The sequence below is a fragment of the Corapipo altera genome, unplaced genomic scaffold, assembly GCF_003945725.1.
Source record: "Corapipo altera isolate COAL_440 unplaced genomic scaffold, ASM394572v1 61411, whole genome shotgun sequence".
NCBI classification, from domain to species: domain Eukaryota; kingdom Metazoa; phylum Chordata; class Aves; order Passeriformes; family Pipridae; genus Corapipo; species Corapipo altera.
In genome coordinates this window covers 8032681-8048823 of record NW_020884875.1, presented here as the reverse complement: position 1 = coordinate 8048823, position 16143 = coordinate 8032681, and the positions used below count along the sequence as shown (strand labels likewise).

General features: G+C 40.9%; 1 protein-coding gene across 3 annotated transcripts in view; it reads right to left on the bottom strand.

Annotated features, from left to right (window-relative positions):
- The window catches only part of KIF2A (kinesin family member 2A), a 52716-nt gene extending 37632 nt beyond the window's left edge, over positions 1–15084 (bottom strand). For all 3 annotated transcript variants that reach the window (XM_027635092.1, XM_027635093.1, XM_027635094.1), the window contains exon 1: positions 14895–15084. In XM_027635092.1, coding sequence (XP_027490893.1) covers positions 14895–14958 — 64 coding nt within the window. In that variant the 5' untranslated portion in view covers positions 14959–15084. The remainder of the gene's footprint in view (positions 1–14894) is intronic.
- Between the last annotated feature and the right edge of the window lie 1059 nt (positions 15085–16143).

Here is a 16143-nt window from a genome sequence, read left to right as displayed (position 1 = left end):
CCACATAATTGAAGTCTGCCCGCCGCAAAAGGCACTGTACTCACACATTACATGCAAAAGTTTTGTGAAGTCTTAAAAATACCTTTGAGTCATAATAATTAAAAATTTACACTCAGGGTCTGGATTGGGTTATGGAGAAGAGAGGTTCATAATTTCCACTATGACCATCTCATTCCACCCCCAAAACCAGTAGCAGGACCCTACCCAGCAGCATTACGTTATGATTATCATACAGTTGTTTAAGCCTTGTCAGCTCAAACTCAGGCAACTATTTTTAGCAGAACCAGATTATGGCAACATTAACAGACCTTCAGTAAAGGAAATCCTGTACTTGCCACATCTTCAGGAGCACAAATGTGTTCTACTAGCTCAGGCAGCAGACTATCAGACTTAGCTTTTCTAAGTGCATCAGCAGTACATGTTGGTGAATGTAAAAATATACTAAAACTTCATATCTGCTATAGTCTTGCTGAGGATGACCACTGCAAGAGAAGGTATTCATCCCTTAAAACAGTATAATACACATTCATGAAATAGCCATGATTTTCCTATTCTAGTTCATGAGGGACTAATATGAATGTTACTTCATCTAGAAACACCTGGACATGACTGACCTTCACCCTCTGTCACTTGATAGTCAAAAATTAAAATTGTGAAAAGTACAATTTTCTTCAGTCTCTATTAAAAGCAATATAAGTCCCAAGTTACATATTAAAAAAAAAACATTTATGAGAAACATGAGGCTGCAAATCCAGAACCAGCACTCACCAGAATTACTGTGGTTCAGAAAATTGTCTTCTGTGCTACAGGTTGCATTCCTTGTAACTATGGTGGAAGGGCTTTCCTGCTCTCATAGAGCTCAGAGAGGTGAAAAAAAATCCTCTACTCACCAAATAATGCCTTTAGCAAACCTTAATGTAAAAATACAAAAGAAAAAGAGAATTTCAGGCTTGCTGTCTCCAGCAGTGTCAACTGTGGGGATGTCCCTATTCAGACAATCAGCACTTGTCATGGTCTTCCCTGCACTGCACAGAGAGTCCTGCTGCTAATCCCCCAAGGAAAAACCATCAGTTACTTCTGACTGATGTTACTTTCTCTACAACACTAAAGGTATTTGATTTTATTTTATTTCAAAGTTTCATTTATCCACAAACAAGTAGCCTTTTATTTTCTTTGTATTTACCACAGTTACACCAGTTTTGTTTTAATCATAGGGATTTATTTTGGGTTTTCCAGCCTTCCTTATTGTCTTGTCTGTTACCATAGTTACAGTGTTATCACACTGTCAAATGAACCATTAGATACGCATAATATCTACAATATTTCTAAAGTGAGTTCTTAAATAATAAAAAATATACTTCTAGTTAAATACATATTTTAATATTAATTTTTCTGAATGATCCTTAGCTGCTACCAACTTGTTTTACTGTATTATCTAAATTATCACAGGAATACACAAGACCTTCCTATGACATGCATGTTACAAACACATTTTATCATCTCTGTAAACCTATAAAAAGTGACAGGGATTTTGAGAACATAACATAAAGCAGTATTACCCAAATCAAGTTTCCCACTTCTGCCTATACATTTCAGCTTTGAATTAAAATCCAACTTAATCTACTCTTGACTCTGCATAGAAAGCTACCAAACTCAGAAATATCCCAAGCTGAGATATGTATGTAATTTATGTACAAGTACCAGTCAAACACCAGTGTTTTAGAAAAATCAAGTTCACAGATCTTACTGACAGTCCACTAAGAAAGACGAGAGAAGAAATAAGCAACACACAGACATGTCACTGAACTAACTGTGTATGATATTTAGACTGAAAATACAGTACACCTAATGTCCCCCATACAGCAAACAGGACATAAGCAACTTTTTCTCTCCCTCTGCATTTAAGCCTCTCCACTCTGAATCACTGAACTAAAATTCACCATGCTCAGCCTAGCTGAACTTGTTAGATGTCCATACTGAAGTAGTTTCTCTGAAATTATCAAGAGCTGCATCCCCATGTTGCTGCCATGGGTTTTTGCTTCTCTAATAATTGCCAAATCTTCAATCTTTTCATGCTGGGATTTGTTGGCTTTTTCTGCTAGTGTTTCATTTAGCAAGCTGATCTCTAAAATTTCCCTTTATATTCAAAACAAGTTTCCTGTGGTTTCCCCATTCAATGGAACACTTTGGTTTTTACTTCCCTTCAGGGTAGGTCCAGGTTTTTTTAAGGGTGGGGACCTAATACTCTTTTAAGCACATTTCAAAGGGCATTATTTTACATTAATGAGCTCCTTGTAAAACATCTTCCCTTTCTTTGCTTTCAGAAGCTTCAATTGCCAGTTAAATCAATGGTACTCATTCCACCAGCTTCCCGAAGAGTTTTCAATAGCACCTCACCACTGTAGCATTCAGAAGTTACACTTGCATATTGCCTCTGGAGGTGTCAGTGTCAGAGAGAGGAGACGTGTTTCTAAAGCAGCTGAATTCATAACTAAGTGTCACACCACGATGGCCAACAGATGCACTGATATGTGGATATTTACCAGCAAGTTATCTCAGCTGTACCAAGCCAGTCATCCTATCATTTTTAAGTTCTCTACTTACTTACTAACTCACTCACAGAAAAAGGTATTTGGAAGGAAGCACCTGTCTGGTCATATCTAACACAAACCATAAGTCCCCTAGAAAACTTTCAATAAACTGAATACATTTCACTTTAACGTTATTAAGTAGTGCCTCTGTTATTCACCCAAAAAGCTGCACTAGCACCTGGCTGTCAATATACACAAATATTTTTACAGACTGCATGTGTTCGCAGTCATTTAGTACTCTGTGCTTTTCTTTATGGCTTGTACAAAGAAACCTATACAAGAACTAACTCTACCTGTTTCAGTCTTTTAGAAGTATCTGCTTTTCCAAAACTGTTAAGGAGGAGGTGTAATATCCTGGAAAAGTTCCAGATCACTTTCCACAGGAGCACTCACTGACAAATTACAATAATTCTGAAATGGCACTCACTTTTCCTCTTGGCACTGCACCCTGTAGTCCACATCTACTTTGTGATTAGCTAGAATATCAAAGTTTTACACCTGTCATTTACAGTTTATGATGTCCTAATCTACAGCAAAAGCACATTCACTTTGTGCCACTTTTTACCACAGTTGTTTCATTCCGTACTTCCTCATCTTCCTTCAAGACATACATCTCCACAGAGGTGATAATCACACACTAACATGGTAATGAAGTTTCCCAAAAACAGTGTTACTTTCTCAGGAATTAATAACTTTAACAGATGGAAAAAACCAGGTAGACAGTCCCAAAACTGATCCCATGCTGTTAGTTAAAAATTACTAGATATGTTATCGTCCCCTGTCTTAAACATGTTACCTTTCTCATGTTAAGCTTCACCTAAATAATTTTTCATACTCTACTAAACAGTTTGTTGAAATTCAGAGATACAATGCTGCACAAAGCCCCTCCCATACTGGCCCTGGCAGTGCCAAGCTTTGGTCATGTCACCCCATACTCAGCTCCAGAATTCAACATCATGTTTACCTACTCCATCTCTAGCACGCTAGTTTGGGACACAGAGACTAGAAGCACTTTAGCATTTGTCCTCCACTGTTTGCTACTTCTTTTTGTCAAGGCACGTTCCTAGAACGTTTGTACGTTCCTAGAATGATTTGATTAGATTTGTAATTTTTCCATTTGCTTTAGAGCAAAATAAAACAGAATGAGCTGTAATCACTTCTGAAATGGATGTCGATGTGATGGACATGACACAAAATGGACATGATACAAAATCTTTTTATTCAGTTCTGTTGGCTTTGTTGTTGGAGTACCACAATGGTCTTTCTCTTTGTGATGGGGAAGGGAAGAAACTCCTACAAGGATCTAGGACTTGCTGTCAAGGTAGACTGTGCCACACTCTTACTCAGCCATGGCATAATCCATGAACAACCTCCTCATTATCAAGCAGCAGGCAGTATGAGGTTGTAACAGAAAGTCCTGGAGATCACCTCTGTGCCTTTTTTTCAGACCACACTATGGACAGAAACCCTAAGAGAACTGGTATGGGGTTGCTTCACGCCCACAACTTCCCTCGGACAGCACCATTCATGGTACATTGATTGTGCAGCGCTTTAGTGCTCAGCCCAGGCTCCCCAGCTCTGCCTATGGCAATGAGTAGCACAGTGCTGCAACAGGAGCACAGAAAAGCAGGTGGTGCTGGGGATCAGATATTCATAACATGTGTTTTGGAGGGGACTGGGAGGGTCTAGCACCACAGTGTGAACATCCTTTTTCAGCGGACATCATATACACATCTTGAGTGTACCCTCCAGCTACATTTCATACAAAAGGAATTTGGTGTGCTCCATGGCTACTTTCACAGTGAACTAAAGAATAGCACAAGGAAGTAAGAGATGATCAGAAAATACATGTCCAAAGCCCATTTTTCATATGAACTGTGTTGCCGTGGGATTTAGGTGCTGAAAAAAATCTCCAGAGCAGTTAATTAGGGGTGAGATAAGAAAAGGGTTTATTTGCCAAGGCTAAGATGTTACAAGACGCGCGTGCCTGTGCCCGAGAGGTTACATTTTATAATACCATCCATCCAATCCCAGATGTGTCCACCCTGTGGCCTTTACTCTGGACCGCCCCAGGGTCCACCCCCTTAAAATGGGTCTGGGGTGCATTTCGGGACCACCTACTTCATCACCTTCATCATCATCAGAGCACAAAGGGTACATAGTTACCTAATTCTTGACCGTATTCTGTGGTTTAGGCCCAGATATGCTGTTCTGTCAACTGTCTAGGCCTTGCCTTGACAAAAGACTAAACGTTTCTATTAGATTGGGGGCTATGAGTGATATAGGGAGGATAGAATGGGGTAAGAGGGTTAAGGAATGTGTAAACAAGGGTGCTACAGGGAAAGGGAAAGGGACAAGGGACAAAGAAGGGAAGGGCTTCTGCTTTTAAAACCTACTTCCACTACTTATAAAACTTACAAGTCTTACAAATACTAGAAAAATAAAAAAACCATTAGGGGCTTAAGGCATCAACTGAAATCTCTGTTACAGGTGCAACCCTGTGGTCCCAAATGGCATGCCTAGAGCACCAAGAGCTCTTAATTTGCCTTGACCTACACAAAATTGATAAAACTGCATTCCAGCCTCCCACTATGATGCTTTTAGGAGCATGAATAGGAGCATGTTCTGCAAGCCCAGGGACAGGCACAAGAATATAAAAGTATGATGCTTACTAAAATACAGAAGGATTGTTCAAATAGTGATAGACAAATGGTGCAGTTCAGGTCTATTCTTGAGAACTAGTCAAAGAAGTTCAGGCTACTGGTAGGAGACAGGTCATCTGGTTCACTCAGATGTGAGTCTGGAAGTGAACTAGCACATGTGGACTGAGAATGATCATGCTACCAGGACACTACACTAAAATGAGGTGCAAGATAAATTCACGATCAGAACAGCGCAAATCATAAAATACTTTAATCCTCTATACAAGAAGATTACGTGCAAACAAGTACTAATAAAGGAGGCATTGGGAAAACGAAGCACTGTTTTCTTTTATTATATAAGCCTTTTAAAACTTTAGCTACAAACTTACACATCATCTTCCAGCTTGGTGTTTAGTTACACTCTGAATTACACTAAATCTGCCATCTAATCCTTTGGCAAGACAGCTTTTTGGGTAGTCAGATGACATGATTTGAAAAGGCCCTCCCAAAAATAAGGGAGTACAGAAAAAGATGGCAGATGAGCTTCAACACAGACAGAGACAAGGTAACACACGGAGAGAAAACAAATCTAAATTATGGGTACATGACGCTGAAACTGGAACTAGAAGTTACAACTCAAGAGCTCCTTAAGTTGACACAGTTCTCTGAAAACATCGTTGACTAAACATGCAGCTGTAACGACAAAAAAAAGCTGGTAAAACTTAAAGGCAAGTATTATTTTCAAAGTATAAATAAATCTTAGGTACACCCACATCTCAAGTACTGTGACACTAGTCTTCACACCACAAAAAACATGCAGTGAAATTAAAGGAAACTAAGAGAAGGACAAATAAGAAGACAAAGAGAATTACAATATTAAGGCAAGTAACTGCTCACTTTTGAGGGAAAAAATGGGGGTGGAATTGGTTGCACTTAACAACCACAAGGGACAACAGCTATTCACCTCATCCTGCAACACTAAAGCTGGGAGAAGTCTCTTAAGGCACAGATAAAAGTGGTAATGTACTTTTCTATGTAGCAAGCAGTGAAGAACCTCTCAATCTTGTTTCTGCAAGAGACAGTTTAAGTTTGGTAACAAAGGTATTCAATAAATTCACATACAATAGGTCTATAAATGGTTATTTAATAGGACTAGACAGAGTTGTACTTATAATATCCTAGATATAATTTTGAATACTGTAGGAAGACAAAGACTGGACAGTGGCAAGGCTGACCTGCTTTCCCTAAATAGTCTCTTCAACAGCTGTTGCGTTAGATGAACCATCCATCTGATCCACTACTAGTTCTTACAGTAGTGGTGAGCTTATTTGTAAGTACTATAAGTAAGGAGATGGAGGAACCTCCAAAAAGACAAAAACACTTCACAAAGTTTATAAAACCATGAGGTTCTTCAACTTCAGTAGAAACCTTATAAGGAGAGAAGGAAAAAGTTTTCATTCACTTTTCAAAAAGTAATCTTAATTTTGCCATCTATTCACATAGCAATATCCCTTCCATAGTGTAAAAAAAAAAAGCCCAAACGAAAACAACAATAATCTACCCATTTTCAAAATTCCTGCAAGGTTTTCCAATGCCCGCTGGTCCCTTCCACAGCCCACATGAACCCCCTCCAGTTCTCATATTTAAGAAAGATTAAGCGATGAGAGATGCAAACTTTATTCAAATGGGAACAAGACATTAATGTATAACACGACTGTATTTTCTGTCCTCTATCACATTTTTCTTTTACTGGCATAAGTGAAGGTTTTCATTCAGTTCCTGGTAATGACATTCCCACTGTCCCATGAGTTCACAACTTGTAAATTAATTTTAGGAATACTTCAATGTCTTGTATAAATTTTTTTAGAGTTTTGTAAAACAAAATATAATTTGACATCTTTTTGCAGTTCCTTGGAGTTCTTTAGGACAATTATGCAGGCAGCTTCTGTAAATCTTTAAAACTGCTTCTCAAAGTTACTCTCCAGAATACTTTGTTAAATATTTTTGCAGATCCAGGCCCTCTGAGTTTGGTATAAATTTTAATACATTTATGATGTTTAGGAGCAAAATTAGATTCAATCCAAGTATCTTCTTGTATGGTTTTGGTTGGGATAGTTATTTTTCTTCCAAGTAGCCAGTACACTGCTGTGTTTTGGATTTAGTAAGAGAATAATTTTGATAACACACTGATGTTTTGGTTGTTGCTAATCTGTGCTTACCCTAAATCAAGGACTTTTCAGTTTTCTGTGTTCTGGGAAGAAGAATAGCCAGGAGAGCTGACCCAAATTGGCCACAGGGATATTTCATGCTTTTACCATTTGCCTTTCATGACCCACATGTCATATAATGGTTTGTTGTTTGCTGAGGCTTTTTTCCCCCCCTTTTTTTTAAATATTATATTTAGTGAGAACATTTACCATAACTCAATTCATTACAGAGCTGCCAACTGTTGCTCCTGGTCAAAACTGAGACAACTTTATTCTCGTGCAAATTTAAAGCTTGTACTTTAGCTTAACGAAGTTCTAAAAGTTCAAATGAACAAGGAAACTTTAAGCAATGTTTTAATTCTTCTGTGTTTGATGAAAGCTAATTGTAACTTAAAAGTCACCTGACTGTGATTAATATTCACCTCGCTCATCATCACCTGAATTCCTGTCATACTAAAATGTCAAAATCGACTGTGAAGTTCAAATAATAAAAATACAGAAGTACAAGCAAACACAACCAAAACTGGGATCAGAAATTTTGAATATTCAAAAATCTAAGTGTGCATGTGCTTTTCAAACTGAATTTATTTCTAGTGCCATCTTCCTGGAGCCAAAGATCCTCATCAGCACATCACTATGCAATGCCTGCATCTCTAGCAAACACTTTTATAGATCAGTCGGAAATACTCCTCAAACTGAACTGCAGTTCAGTCATCCAAGAAAAGTAACACTTTTCAGTGACTGCAAAATGTGCAGCCCTGTGCAACAAAATTTCCAAAGCCAAACTCTGCAAGGGCACAAGTACACTACATACGTTGCTTCTAAAGATTAAGTTTTAAAAAAAGACCACCCTTCATCCCTCTCCACTCACACAGTGTGTTCATCCATTGAAGGCAACTCTCAGAACAATCCTGTAATTAACAGAAGCAACTGATAATACTCACATTTCTGATATCTGGAATTACACAAGAGCTGTGAGTGCCTGATGGGAGTCATGAGAACATCAAACTTGCACTTGGTAAAGCTTCAATCGGATTACTGATAACTTGAAAGCAAGTAACATTCCCCCATCTGAAAAGCATTACCACACTCATAAAAATGAAAACAAAGTAAAAGACTATTTCTGTTATCTGCAAGTTACCTGCAAGTCACTTTCTTACTGACTGGGATTGATCAATTAGCTTTTCAGGGTGTCAGTTACACCAGCAGCAGGGCATGCAACAGTTCCCTTTACAAGCCTGGGAAACCCAAAAACCACTTATGCCTGATGCAACAGGACCTGCTCCTAGTAAAAACAATACGCTACTCTGAAAGCATATTTATATGACTAAAGCAAAATAAAAAACTCTACTACCACAGTGAAGCCTTTAAGCAACAAAGTTCCTCATTCATCTTTCAAGAGTCAAAATAGAGTATCAGACTCAATGTTGTCAAACAAGACCCAATTAAAAAAAAAAAAAAAAAGAAAAAACTGATCAAGTGGCTTAATTACTAAATCTAACTGCTAACTCACATTTTTGAAAAAGGTCATCAAAAGTCTTGGTTAGACACACAATACAGAGTTGTCTTCAAGAACTCCTACCTACTCCTTTAAACTAAGCAATTCTAAAATTCACTTTGGTTTCTAGCAACATGAAACAACTGAATTTAGGCAGTAATAGTAGAGTTATCAGAAGTCTTTTATGCATGTACTGCTCACGTAAATGATGCAGTGCACTACACACATTAAAAAAAAAAACTAAGCATAGCTTAAAAAATTCATTCTCTTTTCCAAGAAAGGCAAATCTCATGTCATTTTTCACACAGCTTTATTGCCTTTTGTCTAACAGATGTAAAATCTAAGTTGAACATATTTAGCAATGACCAAATACAAATACAGCAATATTAGCTCCGCAGAACACTTTTTAACAATGGCAATATCATCTTTGTAACACTCTCCCTGAGAACTACTACTTGTGGCTGCACCGTTTCCCAGGAAAAATTACCAGGAAAGGTGAAGAGTGGCACAAGAGACAAATATCAGGTCCTCTGTTCTACCTCCAAAGGGGGCTCCACTTCAGAAGAGCATTTAACATGGCAGATGAATTCACTGACTTCTAGTAAATCAATGGTTTATGGATGTTCTAAGCCACAACTGACTGTTTATCATGGTATCTTCTGAGGATATGAACAAAGTACACTTCCAGGTTATCGGACACAGTCAGCACCATCTTATGGCTAAACACTTACTACAGAATTCAACGCAACAGGTCATTACAGAGATTGGGCGAAAAGAACAATTATTTTACCTTTTAAATGGAAACAAAGGATAGATTCCCCCACAACATGATTAGCGTGGGGGAAAAACAGGCAATACAAGCTGTGTGATTCCAGTTGCCACATACAGCTCTGTATGTAATGCTGTATTAAACATATTTATGAAACAAAAATGAGAAGATTCTCTGAAGATTAGGACTCAACTCTTGTCATTCAAAAAAACTATTTATACAAAATACAGAAGGCCTACATAAATATCTGAGAATCTGTGAGTTACAGTGAAAATTCACTTACTGCTTAATAAAAGCTGAATGCTAAAAAGTGATTTCAAATATGACACAGAAAATTTAACACATCCTCCTGGTTAATTCTTCTGAGGGAACAATCTCCAGAAACTCTGGATGTAACAATCAGAACCTACACCAGATAAGCCTAAATGCTGGACCAGGAACAGCAGACTTCAAACCTTGGGTGTGTTCTGGCTACTATGGAAGCACAAAGACACATTGTGTCTATATGGCTAACATAGGGATTAGGCAATTGACTTAAATGATTTAAATGCGGTAATGGAAAAGTATTAATTACAGGGAACAAAGAGATGTATGTCACCAAAGGAAAGAGTAAAAGCACATTACCATTTAAATCTCTCCCCATGAGCTTGTAAAATAGGGTGATTACCCAAATATGAACAGAATTTTTATAGCATCATTACACCTTCTATCCTGCTATAAAATTGTTCTTGCTATTGGGAGTTGTACCTGAAGATCACATCATACAGGATTATCCAGAAGAGAGAGGATGCTGTGGACCTCTCAACTCTGAGAAACATAAGTTCCACAGTAGTCGGATTTTAAAGAAGAAATTACAGCTCTGACTGTTGCAAAAATGTAGTCTCATTGGTGCTTGAAGGTGAAAACAGCTACCATGATGTTTTGACAAGATGAAGGAGAGAGAAGCTGCCAGTAGGTTTTTGAACTGGATGGATTATCCTTGACTGTGACCAGTTCCAGCTGCTTCAGAGACAGATGAAGAAAATTCTTAAGCAGGCAATTAAAAATAACACAGCCACGGGCAAGATTTCTTCCTATCTCACATCAGTTAGAAGTTATTTAAACTACAGACTCGGGAAGAACAGATATTATTGTTTACAGTTGCTGGTGTATACTTTCCTAGCTTTTAGTGCAAAACTCGATATTCCCACCATTCTTCTTAAAATTCTGTTATGCTTCTAGATTCAATCTCCTCTGGTGACAAGCTCCATGGGATAATACTTAATCTCTTCTCCTTTAACAATTTTAAGATTTAGATTTCCTTTTCAGACACTGACAGCTCTCCTGTTCTTGTATTATGAAAAACATGGGCACAAAGTCATGATACTTCTTTGTTACACCATTAGATAGTTAATCCTTGAAAATACAGCATTTTTCCTTTATCTTTAAAGTTCAGTTAAATCTTCAGTCACTCTTCCAATTATTTCTGAAACAGTGAGACCAGAACTGTATTTGCTCCTCTCTCCCCCCATCCCACTTTCAAAATGAGCAAATATATAATTCATTTTCTGTCTTTCTAAGTAGTATTTCAGATATGCAAAGACAGACAGAATAGGAACAGTCTGAGGAGGCAATGGACAGAACAAAGCAGGACTGAAAAAGTAAAGACAAAACATTAATCAGCCTGCTGAAGGCCTGTAGGGCAGAAGGGATTTATCTTATTTCAGCAAAAGACTGAATTTACGAGTAAAAAAATGTGAAAGACTTTTTCTCCAAGTAATTACATAGGCCTTTGTCATCATTAATCATTAATGGGATAAAGCACAAGAGGTGTAGATACAGGTCTAAGTTCACACACAAACCGGCAGGGTATTATTATTTGAGTGAAGGGAATTTGTCAACAAATGCCCATATTTAGACTTCAACAAGGAGCATTTTCTGGACAGGATCATTACAGTGGGTCTGGTGGGTGCCTTCTGGCTTCCCTCCCACCTCCCTAGCTTCCATGTGATAAAATACATTTTTAAAACGTGGAAATGCAGTCCATTCTTAGCAATTTGCAACCTAAGCTGAAGAAGCTCTTTGCGGTTTCAAGACAGACTACCAACGTATATTTCAAGCAACCTACTGAGATTTAAGTATCAGAAGTTATTAAAAAAAACCAAACTAGCTGACCACTCAATACACTCTTACAATACATGAACATAAATAGTTATTCCAATTATAAGTGGAAATATTATCAGCAACTCTAGGTAACATTTATATCAATGTTTACCCACTGAGAAAAAACACACATACACGGCAAGCAGCTCTGCAGCGTCAGTGCTTGAAAATGTTGGGTTTTATCCAAACACTGGTTTTCATGTGTTTTTGACCATGACTTCTAACAATGCCTTTCTTTTGTACAACAATATTTTCTGTTCAGTCCTAGAATAAATCTCTCATGAAACACTTAAAGCTAATTAGAACTTGTCAAAATGACAGAATGACTTTTCTTTCCAGAATGTTCTGGTCTTACTTGTAACATTCACGTTTCACCAAAAGTGTGTGTTTCTTTAAGCTGTCCTTTTTACTTAAAGAAGAACAGTTATCTGGAATCAATAAAACTCTGTATTCAGAAAAGTGTTTAACACAACTGGTAGATAGAAAAAATGCATACTTTTTCATTGACTCCACTAACAGAGTAAAACTTTATTCTTCTCTGGATGTAGCAAATAAGTAAATAAAGAAAATTTAAAGAATACTATACCTACCTCTCAAAATAATATTTAGTTTTCAAAAAGGATTCCCTATAGATAAGACAACATGTAAAACAAAAGCCCATACAAACACATCCCTCTTTCCAAAAGTTTCTTAAACCTTTTTAATTGTGCTTTCTCAGCCAAGGGTAGCTGGTATGACAGACAGCCCTGATTCTACCTAGGATACAGTTCTGGATAGAGTAGATACAGAAGGCTCACTGTAACTGAATCAGAAGATCATATGTGAAGACTTCTATGTCATCCTGGCCATGCCTTTTCTACGTACTAGTACTGTTGTGGTCACAGACCTCTCTGTGAGCTATTAGGACACACTAATTGTGCAGAAAACTAGCACATCCAAAAGTTTTCCACTGTGTTTAGTGAATCAAATAATCAATCAATGTATTATATCATCATCAGAAAAAAATCATTAGCCACATTGGATAGGGGAGAGTCTGCAGGAACACTACAGCTGGCAGAGGCACAGGCAGCAAGACCCTCCTCTTGTTTAGCAGCAGCAAGATCAATTTCAATCGCCTATGCAACCACAGCTGAGGTTAGAAAACTACCCTCTGAAAGGCAATGCAATCTAGTGCTGGCTGTCTTTCCATATCTTTTGCAAAATACTCCCTTCCACATACCTAGGACAGTTTCTCCTACAGTTTAATGGGAAGAGGATGACACATAGCTGCAGTAGCCTAAGCCAGAATAGGGCATCTCCTCCAGCCCCAGCAAAAAACAAGGACACCTCTCAGTAACCAGAACCCATCATCTGCAGTCTTGCTCACACAAGGACCAACTTAACACAAATGCTCAAAACCCTACAGTTTGAGCAACTGGCATGAGAGCATCCCCCTAGTATATACTACTGATGTGTAATATACTTAATGAGCTGCATCACATGTGTAAGTGATGCGGCAAAATATGTAAACCACCAAGAGTGATGAAAATAAGTATTGTTATATTCGAGAGTTACCAAATTCACTTCTGACATTAAAAAATGTGCACCCCATAGAGGGGAAAAAACAAGAGCAGCAAAGCATTTTCATGCCTTATTTTCCAAAGGCATACTAACCAAACAGTAACATTTCTTAGAAGTTCACACAGACCTCACAAAAACAGTTTTATGAGTTGCTACTGTGAGGTTTTGTGAAAACAAAAACTGAGATCCTCAGGAGTTATGCAAACAACTGCCAGACTGATCAGATTCTTCACGTGACAGACAAGCCATGAGGCAGAAATTGAGGGGTTGGGTATAATACAGTGTCCAGCCAACACCAACCATTATTTCATCGTAGGGTTGAACTGCAGCATGGGACACAAGAAAGACAAGCTGTATAAAGCTTGTTGGCTGCTTTTTTCCTGCCTCGTGACAAAGCCATACTAACTTCAAGGCCTTTGACCTTCAGATCTTTCTTCCCTTAGAAACATCTGCTTATTCTTTAGCAACCTCCTGGACCCGAGGGGGGGGTGAAATCTTACAGAAAATCCCAGCAGAACCCCACCCCAGTTTAGCAGGCTTCACAGACCTCACAGAGGCTGAGAATAGATGACATATTCCCACTCAAATCCAAGAGCTGAAGTCATGAGTGACCTGCTGTTGACTCAGCCACCCATTTCAGTTCTCCTACCACACAGAATCACAGAATTGTTAGGGTTGGAAGGGACCTCTGGAGATGTCCAACCCTGCTGCCAAGTCAGGGCCAGTGAGAGCAGGTGACACAGGAATGCGTGCAGGTGGGTTTTGAATCTCTCCAGAGAAAAATATGAAGACTGAGCACCCTAAACCCGCCACACACACCTCCTTGATTCATGTGTCTTTCCAGACAGCACCACACATCCTCCTGCCAGGAGATGCTGGGCAAGATGGGGAACACTGGGTCCCCAACGGAGACAACTCACCAGCGTAAATAGCAAGCACTCTTCTTACATTTTAATCGCAAAGAACATCTGAAATAATAACATCATGCTTCCTGCCAAGTGATGAAAGTGTCCAAAGGCATTCCTGCCAGGGCATCACCGTTGTGTCATTTTTCACAGCACGGGGAGCAGACAAGAAATTACCTCTTCACACCCAAGGCCTTTCCTCCCTTCCTCCTTCCCTCCATCACCTCATCCCTTCCCCGAAGGCCCTCCCACCTCCCTGCCAAAAGCTCCTCGGCTCTCCTCTCACCCACCCACGTCCCGAACGCCCCCCCCCCCCCACCACCCACACCCACCCCCGGCCCCCCGCACGTCCTCGTGTCCCCCCAACCCCGCCCGCGCTCCCTTGACAACCGCAGCGCGCGCCGAGCGCGGCCCCGCCCCAGCCCCGCGTACACAATGGGCCCCAGCGCGCGCGGCCGCGCCCGCCCCGCGCGCCCCCGAGCGCGGCCCCGCCCGGACGGGATGGGGGGGTTGGAGGGGGGGGGGGGAGGGGATAGGGGGGGTCCGCGGCCGCCGCCACCCCCGCCCCGGCCCCGCTCACCATCGCTGCGCTTGATCTCCACGTAGATTCCTATCTGGATCTTGCCGAAGTTGGCCGCTGCCATCGCTTCATGGGGCGTAAGAGGGGAGATGAGAGGCGCTGCCGGCCGGGCACACGGAGGGGAGGGAAGGGAAGGGAGGGAGGAGAGGCCGCGCAGGGCAGGGGCGGCGGCGGCTCTGGGCGGGTGGGACGGGCGGGCGGGAGGAGGAGGCGGGAGGAGAGAAAAGGCGCCGGCCGGATACAACAGGCGCTGCGGCCGCTGTTGCGCCTGCGCGGCCGTCGCCGCGTCACGACGGCTCCGGCCCGCGGGAGGGGGCGGGGGAGCTGTGCGGCCTCCTTCCTCAACTCCTCACCCGCGGCACACCCCGCACCAACCCCAGCCCCGGGAAGCGCCGTTCCCGCCCGCCCTGCGCGGCCTAGCCGCTGGCCGCTGTGCCAGCCTCCACTTCCGGGACTTGTCCCTGCAGCTTAGAGACACACGCACACAGCTGTTAATATAATAGCTTTATCTACCTGCTGTCTGATCATGCGCCGCCCATGTGCCGGGTAGAACGGCTTAGGAGCAGTGTTCCTGCTCCCCAACCCGCCAGCAGCGCTTGGGTCCAAGAAAGGCACGTGGTGTGACTCTTGGGGGTGTCCTGTGCAGGGCTAAATGTTGGACTTGATGATTCTTGTGGGACCATTTCAACTCAGAATGTTTTGTGATTCTGTGAAGGCCACCCCATCAACAGCATCCATCCATCTAGGGAGCCTATGGGGAAGATGGAGAGGGACTCTTGATCAGGACCTGTAGTGATAGGACAAGGAGTAATGCGTGCAAATTGAAAGAGGGGAAATACAGATTAAATAATAGAAAGAAATTCTTTGTGAGAGTGATGAGACACTGGAACAGGTTGCCTAGGGAGGTTGCGGATGATGCCGCAAACCTTACGGTCTTCAAAGCTGGCTGGATAAGGCCTTGAGCAACCTGGCCTAGTGGGAGGTGTCCCTGCCATGGCAGGATGGATTGGGACTAGATGATCTTTAAGGTCCATTCCAACCCCTTAACATTCTGTAATACTATGACCTTTGCCTCATCGCTGCCCCATGCCTTTATACAGCTCAAATAAAAATAAACCACACTTCGTGTTCCACATTTCACTATCTTGACTCCTGTACCTCAGACCTCATTACACATCACCCCTTGGGTTTCTCCTCCAAGGACAGTTCCTGGCATGATGAAGCTGCCTGGTTTAAAATTGTCCTTCCT